Source organism: Pezoporus flaviventris, unplaced genomic scaffold, assembly GCF_033815535.1.
Source record: "Pezoporus flaviventris isolate CSIRO_AGI_PZ_B2104156 unplaced genomic scaffold, CSIRO_AGI_Pfla_v1 ptg000035l, whole genome shotgun sequence".
Lineage (NCBI taxonomy): Eukaryota > Metazoa > Chordata > Aves > Psittaciformes > Psittacidae > Pezoporus > Pezoporus flaviventris.
The window spans coordinates 11896388-11911999 of NW_026892583.1; the positions used below are offsets into that span (position 1 = coordinate 11896388).

General features: G+C 44.7%; 2 protein-coding genes, 1 long non-coding RNA gene and 1 other non-coding gene across 5 annotated transcripts in view; 2 read left to right on the forward strand and 2 right to left on the reverse strand.

Moving 5' to 3' along the window:
* LOC133273918 (uncharacterized) overlaps positions 1-15612 on the reverse strand; it is a 376828-nt gene that overhangs the window by 111418 nt on the left and 249798 nt on the right. The window lies entirely within an intron of this gene.
* KTN1 (kinectin 1) overlaps positions 1017-15612 on the forward strand; it is a 113620-nt gene continuing 99024 nt past the window's right edge. The window contains exon 1 of the mRNA XM_061462587.1: positions 1017-1244. The gene's annotated coding sequence lies outside the window, so the exon portion shown is untranslated. The remainder of the gene's footprint in view (positions 1245-15612) is intronic.
* Positions 1515-14850, reverse strand: TBPL2 (TATA-box binding protein like 2). Of its 2 annotated transcripts, XM_061462612.1 has the most exons (7): positions 14674-14850; positions 11147-11555; positions 10075-10162; positions 9295-9386; positions 8226-8393; positions 3770-3864; positions 1515-2031 (listed from the first exon to the last, which is right to left on the reverse strand). In XM_061462612.1, the coding sequence occupies exons 1-7, from the start codon at positions 14732-14734 to the stop codon at positions 1955-1957; spliced, it is 990 nt and encodes a 329-aa protein (XP_061318596.1). In that variant the 5' UTR covers positions 14735-14850; the 3' UTR covers positions 1515-1954. The 2 variants fall into 2 exon arrangements, with proteins under 2 accessions (XP_061318596.1, XP_061318595.1); XM_061462611.1 differs by lacking the exon at positions 14674-14850 and having other exon boundaries at positions 3770-3828; positions 11147-11842.
* On the forward strand, positions 14176-14247 carry TRNAG-UCC (transfer RNA glycine (anticodon UCC)). Its single transcript has one exon. It is a non-coding gene; the product is annotated as a tRNA-Gly (tRNA).

Genomic DNA, 15612 nt, shown 5'->3' on the forward strand with positions numbered 1-15612 from the left:
AAAAAAAGAAACAAAACATGCCCCAGGTAAAATAAAATCCCAGCCTACACTGTTCCCATTCCTAGTGCACTGAAGTGCCAGAAAACACCAGAACAAAGACAGTTGTTTCTAAGAGTTACCAAAAGCAAACATTAACTTAATCAGTAACTCAGTGAAAAGGCACAGAGCTCATTTCTTATCTTTAAGACTGTATCTGTACTTTTAAAGAGCATTAACTTTACTAGTGAAATTATGTGGCAAGCTCTTAATTAAAATGTAATTTCTTGAAGAGGGGTCATCTTAGATAAACTTTTCCCAGCATGCCAATAAAAGCAGGGTTGTTTTTTCACTTGCAAAAGATTATTGTAACTTAACCTCATAAGCTATTACAGCTACAGGACAAATGAAACTCACACCCATAGTTAAGGAAAGTCTGCAGTGTTAGAAAACAGAGAAGTAAGCCTCTGTTTAGAATAGATTTGAGTATGGAAAGCCACAGTTTGACTGTGACAAAGAAACTGGTAACAGTTAAGATCAGTTTATCATAAGGAAGTGCATGAAGTTTCCCAAACTTCTTTTCCAGAGGAGCAGAGACACACTTAGAAAAGCACTTGAAATATATTACAAAAACAGAAGTTGAAATCGTGTCTTCACTGAATCAGAAATAAACTTGTGACAGCAAAACTAAGCCCAACAAGACTGCAACACCCTGTCGTGTATTAAGCCGTTGCCCATATTGTGTATTTCCATAAAGGACAGACCAAGCTTTTGGCCTGGGTTACACTTAAATCATCTAACAGCAACCTCTAGTGGCGTTTCCTGACAGCTATCTCATCTTCAACAGGAAGCAAGGGAAGGACCCAAGACAAACTTAGAAGCACCAAAGCCCTGTCCCAGAAAACACAACCCTGCTTCCTGGGAAGCATGGAAGATACCAGAACAGTCAAGAGGTAGTCTTTGCAGTGCTCCTACTTTGCAGCGTTCCTGCTTGCGTCACCAGTCTGAGCATGACACCTTTTGCAAAGGAAGCTTTGCGTTTCTTGGAGAAAAAGCAAAGTACAAAAACCCCATTGTTTTACCTGAAAAATTACAAAATTTGATATAGTGCCACTGGTTAAAGTCTGTTAAATATCCCATATAACTGAGCATCCAAGCCTTTTTGTATTTTCCTCAAGACCATTTTAGAGGCAGTTCCCTAACCAACATGTTCTTGTCTGTCTCAAGCAAGAAACTCCCATCACCTGAGGGAACTTCAGCCATAACAAGTGGGTCCCAATTTTGTTAAAAATCTAATTGTCGTGACAAATCAGATAATTTGTTTAGTTACATCACCCCCCACAGGCTTTTTAGGTATGTTCCAGCAGTCAGGGGCCTTGAACATTTTCTCTGTAGAAGGAGTACCAGCACCATTACACACGAGAGTGTATCCAACCAGCAGGATCAGAAGGATTTGGTATATGTCCTCTACAAGCAGTCTTCAAAACTCTGAAACCAGCTCATGCTGGATTTTGTAAGCTATATTGTAGATAAAATACATTTTTAGTTTAAGTATGAAAATACAACATTGCAGGATCTAGGTTGCAGTACACTTAATGTTGAGGATTTTGATAAAGCTAGTTTGAAGTGCAGCGTTGTCTTAGCCGTTCAACAGCAGGAAAAGACACATGGTTCCTATTACAAAATACTTTTAAGTGCCACCTTAATATACATTCTATTCAAAGTACATTTATTTGTCAAATTTTTCAGCTTGTCAGAAGCTGTCAGAACACAAGTGGGTTACAGACAGCTAATCTGAAAGCAAAAAACTTGGCAATTTCAGAAACCATAGAAAGGCATCAGCATTTATAGCATTCAGAACAGTATTGTTTGCTTAATAATCCACAGCAGCACAGGTGGGTCCAGGAATACCCTTGCTTCTGTTCCATGCATAGTGAGACAAGCCCATGTATTATTCTTAGTTGCTTTGTGGACCATGTTATGGTTTCTTGAAACCTTTTAGAATGGGGTAGATGTTCTCAAATGCCTCATAGATTTCAGAACGCTCTTTTGCTCCTAAAAAGACATTTAGAGAAAAAAAAAACACAACCCAAGAATTAACAGAGTTAAGAATAACTGAATACAACTCAAACCTAACAAGATTACAAACCATGAAGAAACAGGAATTGAAAGTAACTTACTATTAGTTTGAGGCAGCATTTCCATCACACTTCCTCCACCTCAGAAAGAATTTCTAGCTTGCTTTCTTTAAGACTAACCTTTTGTTTAATCTGTGAAACCAAACCGGTAGTTAGCTACTCTTGACAGGTGCAAAACATTGGCTTTGGGGGGGGGGGGGGGAGGCATCTGAGAGCCACCATGGTGTTATCTGCTTAACAGGGGCAGCTATGCCTGTCAATACAGTAGTGGGAAAACGGACAAGAAATCAAGGATTTTTATTTTAATACTGGCAGTTGAGCCACACTTTGAGAACTCCCCATCTCCAGTTCTGAGAAGCTATTTTTAAGCTTTGTCAGGGCACCTGTGATTTCAAAGCTAGCCTTTTACCATGTTACTGCATGTAAATCTTTAATACCAAGTCTTGTACACTAACTGTATGCAGTAGGCAGGAATATTGCATACCACTGACACTATTGTGTTAGTACGACGTACATCAGCTACAAGAAAACTGCATTTAAATGAATTAGCAGTTAGATTAAATGCTGCTCAGGATGACTGTGCAAACCCTTCCCTCAGAACACACTTGGACATGACTAATTCACCTGCATTACTACAACCTTCTCTTCCAAAGTAAGGTTACTTTCAAGTTGCTTTCTCAATTAGGAAAAAGCACCTCTCCGCTCAAATTCAGTTCTCTCCTTAACAGTTGGGTCCAGTGTTCACAGACAGGGGCTTACCTTAATGCTTCTGGGCCTCCTGTACACTCAAGGGTACTACAATTACTGTAAAAGTAACTTGCAAAAATGCAAGTTATCTGTGGAATGGAACTGTCCAGTGTTATTTTACTGGACACAAGAAGGTGGGGGAACATTGGAGAAGCATTTAAGCTTAGTACAGAGCGCTCCATTTTCAGCTAACTTGTGATTTATGTTAGCAAGAATCTCTGGCTAAGGCAGGCACTTCCCTTTTGTCTTTCACATAACTCAAAGCATTCAGGTCCTCTGGGGACAAGTACCATTTATATTTCAGTACATCAGAATAAAAGTATTTCACAAGCTTTGAATAAGGATGTGATAGGAACATGCACTTGGGAATTCAACAGTTTTTGACATGGGGTCTGAGGTACAGATATCTACTGAGCACGCTTACTCAGCAAGGCTTTTGCCTCATGAGTGTTTTGGCCAGACAGTCTGGAACAAGTTCTTAGATCTCCACCCTTTCCTCTAATAATCCTTCTAAATGTTTAAGTGAAGTGCTTTAAGAAGTTTGCTTCCTGTCCAAGTAATTTTAAATTGCTTATTGTGATATTCATATGTAAGCAACTGAGTAATTACTAGCATGTCATCATCTTGTTGGGATTCTGTACATTGACACATGGCATTATGCTATGAATAAAGATACTCAGATTTAATGACGGGGAAATCTGAGACAGTACGTGAAGCAGTATGAGCTTCTAGTGCAACAATACAGATATTGTTATCTGTGGAAAACACAGATAAGCAGCTGTAGGCATTAAAATGATTGTCGAGTGGCTCTACTGTTACAAGATAGGCATTTAGCTAATGTTCAATTTAAATGCTCTCAGAAAATGTGGTGGCTCTTGATTACAGATATATAGAGGGAGACCACTTACCAGTCAGTACAACTTTTCCAGACACAAAGATAAGCAGCACTATCCTTGGTTTGACCATCCTATAAATAAGGCCAGGAAACAGTTCAGGTTCATAGCTGTTTCAAAACAAGGAGGTAAGATGAGTAAAATGCAAATACTGTTTCACTGTTGTACACATGAAGTGCTCTTTAATTATATTAGCAATAGAATAGTTAAACCTAGGTTTTGGCTAGCTACCCAGAGAAAGGCAGGTCAGGTTTTAGATATCTTTAAAAGAAACCCAGTCATCCCAGTTGGAGCTGATAGGAGTTCTTCATGCTTACTTTTAAAGACTTCTGAGCCACTTCTGAAAGTGATTTTTCCATAGCATTGAAAAGTTATTGTAGTCTTCAAATAGTACTCAAATCCTTCTTAGTCTGCAAAAAGTCCTTATCAGGAAGCATCTTGCACAGTAAAGAAGAGATGACAGCCAAGTCAATCTTTTATATTTAGTCCCCAAATTAAATGCAATGTACTAAATGCAGTGCTAATAAAAGGCAACTTTTATTTTGTCAGTGCTAAAATCATCTTTTCCTCAGTGATGGCAATAAGTAGTTCTTAACAAGCCCATCTTGAAGGCACAGCTTGTCTATCACTCATCTATGGGTTTACTTTAAATTGATGGCTAAGACACCCAGAGAAAGAGAACCTAAGTGATATTCCAGAAACACATGATATTTTCAGTGTATTCTGCAGCTGCAGTCTGGCTTCATACCTGAAGGTCAGAAACCTTATCTTTGCAGATAACTCCCTTCAAATCAGATGCCTAAGAGGCCATCTTTGTATTAAAGGCTCACAGTGGAGCAAAGACACAGACCAGATTCAAGTAGCTTAAGAGCTGCTGCAATTAGACCTGAAGTGCTTAATCAAGACTGGTTATTTTCCTATTGACATTGTCTGCAGTGCAGACAAATACCCACTAAGGTTTGATATTGCACTTGGCAATAACAGGAGACTAGTAAAACTGTGATCACTGCTCAGGTTAATGAAAGTCTGGCAGATATAGCTGATATACAGCAACAGAGATAGTGTCAACAATATTCATGGTCAAAGAAAGCTTTTACAAAAAAGAGTATCTTCATTAACCAACTAAGCCAACAACCCAGGAGCTTCTTGCAGTTCTTCAGCCCTTCATCTGAACCAGATCTAACACACATCCAATTTACCTCAGAAGTGACTCAACACTAGTGTAGTATGCTCTCAGTTGCAAGGTTTCTAAAGCTGGTGTTTATGGTGTCCCTGCAGGGAGAAAGCAGTGACAGGAGGACAACCACACAGGAGGACAACCACACAGGAGGACAACCACACAGGAGGACAACCACACAGGAGGACAACCACACAGGAGGACAACCACACAGGAGGACAACCACACAGGAGGACAACCACACAGGAGGACAACCACACAGGAGGACAACCACACAGGAGGACAACCACACAGGAGGACAACCACACAGGAGGACAACCACACAGGAGGACAACCACACAGGAGGACAACCACACAGGAGGACAACCACACAGGAGGACAACCACACAGGAGGACAACCACACAGGAGGACAACCACACAGGAGGACAACCACACAGGAGGACAACCACACAGGAGGACAACCACACAGGAGGACAACCACACAGGAGGACAACCACACAGGAGGACAACCACACAGGAGGACAACCACACAGGAGGACAACCACACAGGAGGACAACCACACAGGAGGACAACCACACAGGAGGACAACCACACAGGAGGACAACCACACAGGAGGACAACCACACAGGAGGACAACCACACAGGAGGACAACCACACAGGAGGACAACCACACAGGAGGACAACCACACAGGAGGACAACCACACAGGAGGACAACCACACAGGAGGACAACCACACAGGAGGACAACCACACAGGAGGACAACCACACAGGAGGACAACCACACAGGAGGACAACCACACAGGAGGACAACCACACAGGAGGACAACCACACAGGAGGACAACCACACAGGAGGACAACCACACAGGAGGACAACCACACAGGAGGACAACCACACAGGAGGACAACCACACAGGAGGACAACCACACAGGAGGACAACCACACAGGAGGACAACCACACAGGAGGACAACCACACAGGAGGACAACCACACAGGAGGACAACCACACAGGAGGACAACCACACAGGAGGACAACCACACAGGAGGACAACCACACAGGAGGACAACCACACAGGAGGACAACCACACAGGAGGACAACCACACAGGAGGACAACCACACAGGAGGACAACCACACAGGAGGACAACCACACAGGAGGACAACCACACAGGAGGACAACCACACAGGAGGACAACCACACAGGAGGACAACCACACAGGAGGACAACCACACAGGAGGACAACCACACAGGAGGACAACCACACAGGAGGACAACCACACAGGAGGACAACCACACAGGAGGACAACCACACAGGAGGACAACCACACAGGAGGACAACCACACAGGAGGACAACCACACAGGAGGACAACCACACAGGAGGACAACCACACAGGAGGACAACCACACAGGAGGACAACCACACAGGAGGACAACCACACAGGAGGACAACCACACAGGAGGACAACCACACAGGAGGACAACCACACAGGAGGACAACCACACAGGAGGACAACCACACAGGAGGACAACCACACAGGAGGACAACCACACAGGAGGACAACCACACAGGAGGACAACCACACAGGAGGACAACCACACAGGAGGACAACCACACAGGAGGACAACCACACAGGAGGACAACCACACAGGAGGACAACCACACAGGAGGACAACCACACAGGAGGACAACCACACAGGAGGACAACCACACAGGAGGACAACCACACAGGAGGACAACCACACAGGAGGACAACCACACAGGAGGACAACCACACAGGAGGACAACCACACAGGAGGACAACCACACAGGAGGACAACCACACAGGAGGACAACCACACAGGAGGACAACCACACAGGAGGACAACCACACAGGAGGACAACCACACAGGAGGACAACCACACAGGAGGACAACCACACAGGAGGACAACCACACAGGAGGACAACCACACAGGAGGACAACCACACAGGAGGACAACCACACAGGAGGACAACCACACAGGAGGACAACCACACAGGAGGACAACCACACAGGAGGACAACCACACAGGAGGACAACCACACAGGAGGACAACCACACAGGAGGACAACCACACAGGAGGACAACCACACAGGAGGACAACCACACAGGAGGACAACCACACAGGAGGACAACCACACAGGAGGACAACCACACAGGAGGACAACCACACAGGAGGACAACCACACAGGAGGACAACCACACAGGAGGACAACCACACAGGAGGACAACCACACAGGAGGACAACCACACAGGAGGACAACCACACAGGAGGACAACCACACAGGAGGACAACCACACAGGAGGACAACCACACAGGAGGACAACCACACAGGAGGACAACCACACAGGAGGACAACCACACAGGAGGACAACCACACAGGAGGACAACCACACAGGAGGACAACCACACAGGAGGACAACCACACAGGAGGACAACCACACAGGAGGACAACCACACAGGAGGACAACCACACAGGAGGACAACCACACAGGAGGACAACCACACAGGAGGACAACCACACAGGAGGACAACCACACAGGAGGACAACCACACAGGAGGACAACCACACAGGAGGACAACCACACAGGAGGACAACCACACAGGAGGACAACCACACAGGAGGACAACCACACAGGAGGACAACCACACAGGAGGACAACCACACAGGAGGACAACCACACAGGAGGACAACCACACAGGAGGACAACCACACAGGAGGACAACCACACAGGAGGACAACCACACAGGAGGACAACCACACAGGAGGACAACCACACAGGAGGACAACCACACAGGAGGACAACCACACAGGAGGACAACCACACAGGAGGACAACCACACAGGAGGACAACCACACAGGAGGACAACCACACAGGAGGACAACCACACAGGAGGACAATTTAGAAGAACACTTCCCTGTTCAATTGTATCAGTCATAGTTTTAAGCACTGAAAGCTTTACTGCTAGCTGCTGTATGCCATCCTGGCAATTAAACAGAGGGTCATTGTGGCTTGTGCCCCACTTGGAACAGGAATTACCGAAGAAAACTTTACTATCTTTATCATCACACATGGCATCTACAGCCATTTCATGCTTGCTGAACTGCTGAGCATTGTCTTTTAATGAGTAAAAGGCATGCTTGATATTCAGTATCTGGTTAATTATTACTCTTTTTTTTTTTGCCAGGCTTGTAAGTCTCAGAATTTGCATCTGTTTGGCAGCTTACAAAAGACACTGCTCCAAGTTGTAACTCTGACTTCCACATACCTGCTGAACTGCTGGTGAGTGAGAACCAAGCCTTCCAGCCGGATGGGAAACCTCACATCACAGCTCCCAACCATATTCTGTATCTTGAAGTCCAGGAACTTGGCAGGGAACCCAAGCTTCTGTACCACACGTGCATACTTCCTGGCTGCAAGACGTGATTGCTCTTCACTAAGGAAAGGGCAGAGGGGGAAAGCAGCTTTTATTAGTGTTTTCTTCTGCTCTCAAGATGGAAGTCAGTTTAGAGCCACCATCATGCTAATCTAAACTCCAGAAAAAAAATATGCTCCTGCTCAAAATAGCATGCCTCTATCCCCTGAAACACTTTGGTAAGCTAGAAGGAGTAAGGCACTTTGTCATTCACTTTCCTGTGGCCTATGTGAATACACTGCAGCATGCTGCATCATCCCAGAATTTCCTTCTTCAGAGGCTTCTTTCTCACTTCTTTATGCCAGCTTCTCAGAAGCGATCCAAGAGGTAGACTGCAGGTACCAGCAGAATCATCTAGCTACTAGGGGTGGTGGCAGGGTTTGGAGAAGAGTCCTCCTAAGCTGTAAGTTAATGCATTGTCTCACTGGCAGTTTCGGGATATAAAAAAAATAAGGCAGATGCTGAACTTGAGAACAGCCTCAGAGTACAGAAATAAGATGTGCTTTTCTCCAATCCCATTTTTTTCTCTAGAGGCAGATGTGTTGACCAGCAAACACAGACACCAAGGAGAGACTTGACAGACAAAAGTTACGTACTAACTCACTTTAAAGTTGGTGAGAAATGCAAATAGCCCCTTATCAGTTGCTGGGCTTTTAACAAATCTTTTAACAGCTTTTCTGCTGATGTCTGCTCAGCTCAATCTACATGCAAGGGCAGAAGTACACAGTTCAGTAATTACTAAGCTGCATCATGAAGAAAGCAAGACATTTTTCAATACCAGTGCTTCATTGTTTTCTGTGATTATGACAGCCCTTTGGTAGATAATTTAAACAAGGCTTTCTGACATTGTTCATCAGAAACAGGCAGAGCTGCAAGACCCAGGCCTTTAGAGGGAAGGAAAAGCACAACACAAAAAAAATACCTTTTTGCTCCTGTGCAGACCATTTTTCCTGAACTGAAGATGAGGGCTGTTGTACGTGGCTCCCTGATTCTCATGATCACAGCAGCAAACCTCTACAAATTCAAAGGAAGACCTCACTGTCCAGCTAAGGTATTTGATTGGTACTGTATTTTGTATTTATTCTTCCAAGAATGGTCACTTTCAAAGCTCAGCACAGCATGCATTTAATTTGTGAGTCTTTGTTTACCACTGCAAAGTTATTTCCACACACCACCACCACCCCCCCCCCCCCCCCCACCCCCCGGGACCTTAAAACTACAATCACAGTACTACTGCTTTGTCCCTTAGTTATTGTTCAGCAGTGTGGAGTGACTTTTAGAAAGCCCATTATTCCTAGTGAAATTCTACAGTCTAGGCCACTTTCTGTAAGTATCATGTAATATCTGTTTCACTCCAGTAATTCTCTTTTCTTCAGCCAGGAGTTTCAGGGCAGATCTTTTGTCCCTCCCATTGAGGGCTGCTTGAGCCATTTCAGCTGGAGGTAGCTGGCCACATGTGGGAGAGTTCACCTCCCTTCTTAAAATACCTTAGTAACATCTCATTGCTGGGGATTTATTCAAATTAAAAACACGTATCATTGTGGTCCCCTGTATTTCTTTTAATTTAAGAGGCCCAAGTTGTAGATTCTTATGATTTTCCCCTGTGGGTCAAGACAGTGCTGTTAGAGTACACAGCTCATAATGAATTTGCATATTAGAATCCATCAGCACTGAGAAAGGTAAGTGAGTCCTTAATGTTTACCTTTGGGTTATATTCTGCATTTCTGGCATGTAGAGCTATATTCTTCAGATCTAGTTTACAAGCCAAATTTACCGTCGACACTATATTCCTGAGAAATGAGAAGGGAATTTTCTTGTAAAAGCAAATCGCTGCAGAGCCAACTCCCAACACACTCCAATTAATAATTACCATGAACTAATTTTCTGCCTACCTATTCTCTACTCTAGCATTAAGCTACTTTTGGCAAAACTTAAGTAATTCAATACCAGAATTACAGTTTCTGAGATATAACAGGGTATGAAATTATTAGTCCCTGAATACTAAGTTCGTGTGTCTTCCAATAACTACAGCACTGAAGCCTTCTACAGCTTTAAATTGAACCATTACTGAGTATTTACAGAATTACTACAGCACTTAAATTAGTTAAAAGTATATTATTCTCTACAGGTATAAACTACTTCATAGTTGCTCTAGCCTAGACAGGACCTTTAAATGAGCCCAGAATTTCTCACACTTCTTTTCATGCCCCTTTCCTTTGCTCACTTCAGACTGTTTCGTGTTCTCAGAAAAACAGGCTGACATCTTTAAATCCCTAGAGTCTGCTGTCATCCTTAACATTCTCCTTGCTGGAATAAATCCTCCTTTTCAAGTATTTTTGTCTTTTCATCCTGCAGACTGAAATAACTAACAAAACATGCTATATCTATGATTTCTACCAAACAGTTCTCCCTCTGAGACTTCAGCTTCTGTCTCCCAGAAGAGGCTTTTTCCCCTTAACGAGCCAGAGGCATTTCAGATGCTCACTCAGCATATTTATCAAGTCCACTCTCCCATTTTGCTAAGCTGTGTACTGTTCCGTGCCACTTCCATTTTTGTGTTGCACTGATCAGCACAGTATTCAGTTACCTTCTAATATTGTCAGTTTATTTGCTCCATGTCTCCTCAAAGAGTAACTGCCCCTCTATAGTTTTTATTTGGTGGGCTTATTTAAGCCCAAGCTCTGCTTGCTGTGTTCTCAGAAATCATAGCAGTACCTCGCAGTTTTAGCAAAGCTATGACTTACATATGCTATATGTATAATACATAAACTTACTGTAACTGAGGAACTATGCCAGAGCTTTCTGATGCAGGTGTCACTGGGGTCATAGGAGTCATTGGTATCAGAGGAGGACATGTGCCAGATGCTTCAGGAAATGATTGAGTTGCACCTGGGTATGACAAGCTGGTTTCATCCACAAAGATGCCACTGTCCTCATTACTTGATATTGACCCATCAAGTTCTTTTCGCTTTTCATAACCATCTTCAGATAGATTTTGTTCTTTGTCATCTTGGGAAATGTCTGGAAGAAAGCTGAGATCCACAGAGAAGTCTGTAGAAAGATCTTTGGGCTGATTCAATTGAGAACCAAACATATCTTCAGTGGTTTGAATTGGAAGGTCTACATCATAAGGACTCATGGGAGTAAACAGCTGAGGACTAGCTGAGAGGTCATCCTTGAATTAAGAAAAAGTGTCATTAAGGCTCTTGTATTAAAACATTTACTTTCTCTGGAAGCCTAAATTAAGATTGATCTTCTATTCAATGAGGAAGTTTCATTCATTTTTTCCCAAGACATAATTAAAGAATCTTTAAGATTTGAAATTGTGTCTTTTGCTTGTCTATCAGCATATAAAAATCCAGGTAACTTCTATAGCAGAGATACACTTTTCCCCACCACATTTCAAAGGCAGTCTAGAACACTCCTGTAATACCACAAATTAAGAAATACCAAATACCTTCAGCTGTGACTGGAGGTACAGTGTTGGCACTTTACCCTTCACAGCCATTGTCATGCCTCAGTTATTCACGTAACCCCCACAATTGCTAATGACTTTTTTTCAGGGAAGACAGCTGGCACTTTCTGGGTGGCATTAACTCCCATTCAGTAATTTACTGTTTCTTCTCCTTGCTACCAAAGGACAGTGTCAATGTTGTTTTGGATTTGTGCAATAGAGGGCAGCAGCTCACAGAATCACGAGCTGCTGGAGGTCACCAGGCTAATTCAGTGCGACAGTCAGCAAAGCTAGTGTCCTTTCACAGATAGCATGCAACATACCCGCAAAGTTCTTGCATACTGATTTATTATTAAAAGCTATTTAAAAGGCATCATAATATTGATAAGGCAAGAGTTTAGAAAAGGATTTATTCCCTTCTCCACCAGCATATAAGCCTCTAGTTAGTAAATACATCTTCCAAGAAGGTGGTTTCTGCCAATACCCCCAGCAGGTGAGAACTTGGACTAGGTGATCCATCCATACAAGAGGTTTTATGTTTGTTCAGGCATTTTTGCCTTGAGATCCAAAAGGACTCAAAAAGTCCAAGCACAGATCAGGGAACCATGCACAAGACTGAGGCTCTGAGTTGGCAGCAACCACCTAAACTCCAGTGGGAACAAAGTTTCCAGATCAGTGCTCAATGCTTTCCAGCCCTGAGCTAATGCTGCTCTATGTCCTGTGCTAATTACCTCACTTAATGCAGCCATGCACAAGGGGAGATCTCTACTTCACACTGTATTTGCCTATAGATACTCAGAAAACCCTAAGTGACATATCCTCCCAGAGAAACCTTACTAGCTTGAATACAGATGTGATCAGGTCAAGCTCTGAAAGGACCACCAAAACCTACATTCAAAACTGTTTCTAAAACTGATTTTTAGATGCAGAGCCCCATATGAGATCAGTTGGGGCAGAGTGCTATTAAGTAAGACAAAGTACTCCAGAACCCATTGACTCTTTGGAAAACGTGATCCAAGGGCACTACCCGAGAATTAAAAGGCCAGATACAAATGTATTAACAGTTACTAATAACAATATACTGAGCCTGTAGGAATATGCACACATCATACTAAGGGGCATCAAAGACTGCGATAATAGTAAAAAACCCAAAAACCAAAACCCAGTTTGTATCACAGCTTAAAGGAGCTGATAGAAAAATGAGGCTGGAATTATTAAACAGCCGTAAAACAAGTAAAGAAAAAAGTAACAAACTACATAAACTAGGTCAAAACAGAAAGCAAGTCTTCCTTTCTCATCAGATTTCCATATAACTGGTATAGGGAAAAGCACTTACAGGGTTAAGTGCTGGGGAGGATTGCCTGCTTGTTAGACAGAGGCTCAAAGGATGTGAAAGGGGGCACAAGACCGTGTTTGTATTGGGCTGGCTGCCAAGGGGTTTTGCTATAGACTCTAGGTTAATTAACTTTATTGAAGGCCTGATCAACTGCATAGCTTCGGACATCTCCCAGCAGTGCCAGGAAGGAGATTTCACACACAGATCCTGTCAGAGGTCACTAACTCTGGGGGAGATTGAGGGGAAACAGCCATCTCCACTTCCACTGCAGGAATCCTTGCAATCCACATACACAAATCAGATCCTTTAAGCAACAGACTTGGCTTTTTTTCCTTTCTGTAGTGGTATCTCACACATCTGCTATTATTAAACATCCCAGCAGGTCTGAAATACAGAAAGCTCAGAAGTATTTCCAAAACCCTGGTTATACCTCATCTCATTATGTACTTTGTAGGGCCATATTCAGGTAGCTGTACTAGCTGCGATTCTGGATTTAGACAACCTGCCCTAAACCCATTTTCTGAGCTGGTAAGTGGCTTGTAACAAGAGACAAGCATAGAAATGGGGTTCCCTGTGTGAAGAGGCTGCTCAGCTGCGAGTCCAGGCCTCTCCTAGACCCTCACCCTGTGGTCTCTGCAACCTCCCGAGACCAAATCATCCAAATACCAAAAACAGAAATTTTCGCAAACGTTTACCAAGCAACTTGAAAAGATGCGAGCGTCCTGCCCCCTCAGTGCCAACACGCCCCAGCGCACCCGCTGATCCTGCAAACAGCGCTCCGTTCTAACGCAGTGGAGCTCCTCCTTGAGCACGTTAAGAACGACCTCCCCATCAGTGAGGCCCTGCAGCGCTCCTCATGCTCTCAGCAGCTCAGGAAAGCTGTGGGTCGCTGCTCCCGGCATGAGGCTATACGGGATAGCTCCCAGATCACAGCGAGAGAAGTCACATAGTACGGCCGGAGCTGGTCGGAGGCAGCACAGTTCAGGGGCGGGATCGAAACAAGTCCCAGCGCAGCGTTGGTGGTATAGTGGTGAGCATAGCTGCCTTCCAAGCAGTTGACCCGGGTTCGATTCCCGGCCAACGCAGTGATTTTTTTCTTTTTTATTATTTATCCTCCCCCCCCTTCCCTCCCCTACCTGCCCTTCACAGCGTTCCAGGTATCTCTCCAAAGGCGACACTCCATCCATGACCGCAGCCACCCACCAGGTCCCCCAACACCGCTCCGGTTCTGGCTTTAATCCCGAGCGGCACCGGGGGCAGGTGGGGCTCCTCAGGGAGCGAAGCCAAGCACAGCTGTGTCTTTTAGGCTTTGAGCCCTTCCCCTGCCTTTGCAAGGGTTTGCTCCATCCTGCGGAAGGGCTGGAGGAACCGGGGTGCTCTGATGTGTTTCAGAGGAGCCTGCAAACATAACTGGCTCCTCAGCTCCCCTGAGCTTGCCTCTCTGTCAGATGCTGAACATAAATGTGGAGTTGGAGCCCTGGCTTAGACCTTGCAAAGATAATGCTTCACGTCTGGCTGGTGCTTTTTAGTGAGCAAGTGCAATGGGCCCTTAATTTCTCCCACCTGCCTCATTGACTGCAGTAAGGCACATCTGGTCCTTTGAGGAAAGCCCCAGTCCAAAATTAAAAACCTCAGACTCACGCCATTGCAATGGAATGGTCTGTTCTCAGATGGGCCAGTATTGCAAATGATGCTGGGGGAGGAAGCTCTTAGTCCTGTTTGCTGCTGTTCTCCCCTTGCAGGTATTTTCCCCACTGGTGTCTCTGTTTCTACCCCTGTGAGTGATGTTTTAAGGCCATTCCCTCTTCAAAAGGCTTGTGTGGAGAGTCTGGGTGTGTGAGAGCGTGTTCCCAGGAGGGAGTTTGTGTTGCGTGCCACTGATTGATGCTGCAGGAATGTCACCTGCCAATGCTGCTTGGCTTGGGCATTGCTTGACTTGATGCCAGTGGTTACTGTCAGCCTTGTTGCTGCTCTCCTGTCCTGTTGCTGCTCTCCTGTCCTGTTGCTGCATGTGATGGACGGATGGGACACATCCCTTTCTGGGCTGGTGGATGTGCTGACTGCTATGATCAATGTACCCTCTTGCTCTGCGAGACAGGACTTTGCTTTCTGCTGTGAGATCTGCTTGCAAACAGCTAGCTGAGCTGAAAAAGCCCTTTGGAAGATGTCAAAGCCAGGCACATGGCAGGTCTTTAGGAGGTGCTGCCAGGCTCTTCCAGCTACACTAGAGGTGCAAAGGTTTAGGTTAGTAGCCTTTATCTGTGTTGCAGAGTGTATGTGGCTGATGAGCATCCTTCCCTCCTCAACACAGCCTGCTGGGCTGGTTTCGTGGTATTTCTAGGATTCACCTTGACCTGTGCTTTACAGGTGCCAAATACCCAGCCCCAGAAAAATCCAGTCTCAAGGAGGTAGATTTACACCACACAGCCCTTCCCCGAAGACCCCAGAGA

Coding starts and splice junctions, on each gene's coding strand:
- TBPL2 (XM_061462612.1), bottom strand. CDS start 14,734: ATGAGGCAGGTGGGAGAAATTAAGGGCCCATTGCACTTGCTCACTAAA. Junction 11,556..14,673: donor CACTAAAAAGCACCAGCCAG/ACGTGAAGCATT, acceptor ACACTTTTTCTT/AATTCAAGGATGACCTCTCA. Junction 10,163..11,146: donor GGCATAGTTCCTCAGTTACA/GTAAGTTTATGT, acceptor CTCATTTCTCAG/GAATATAGTGTCGACGGTAA.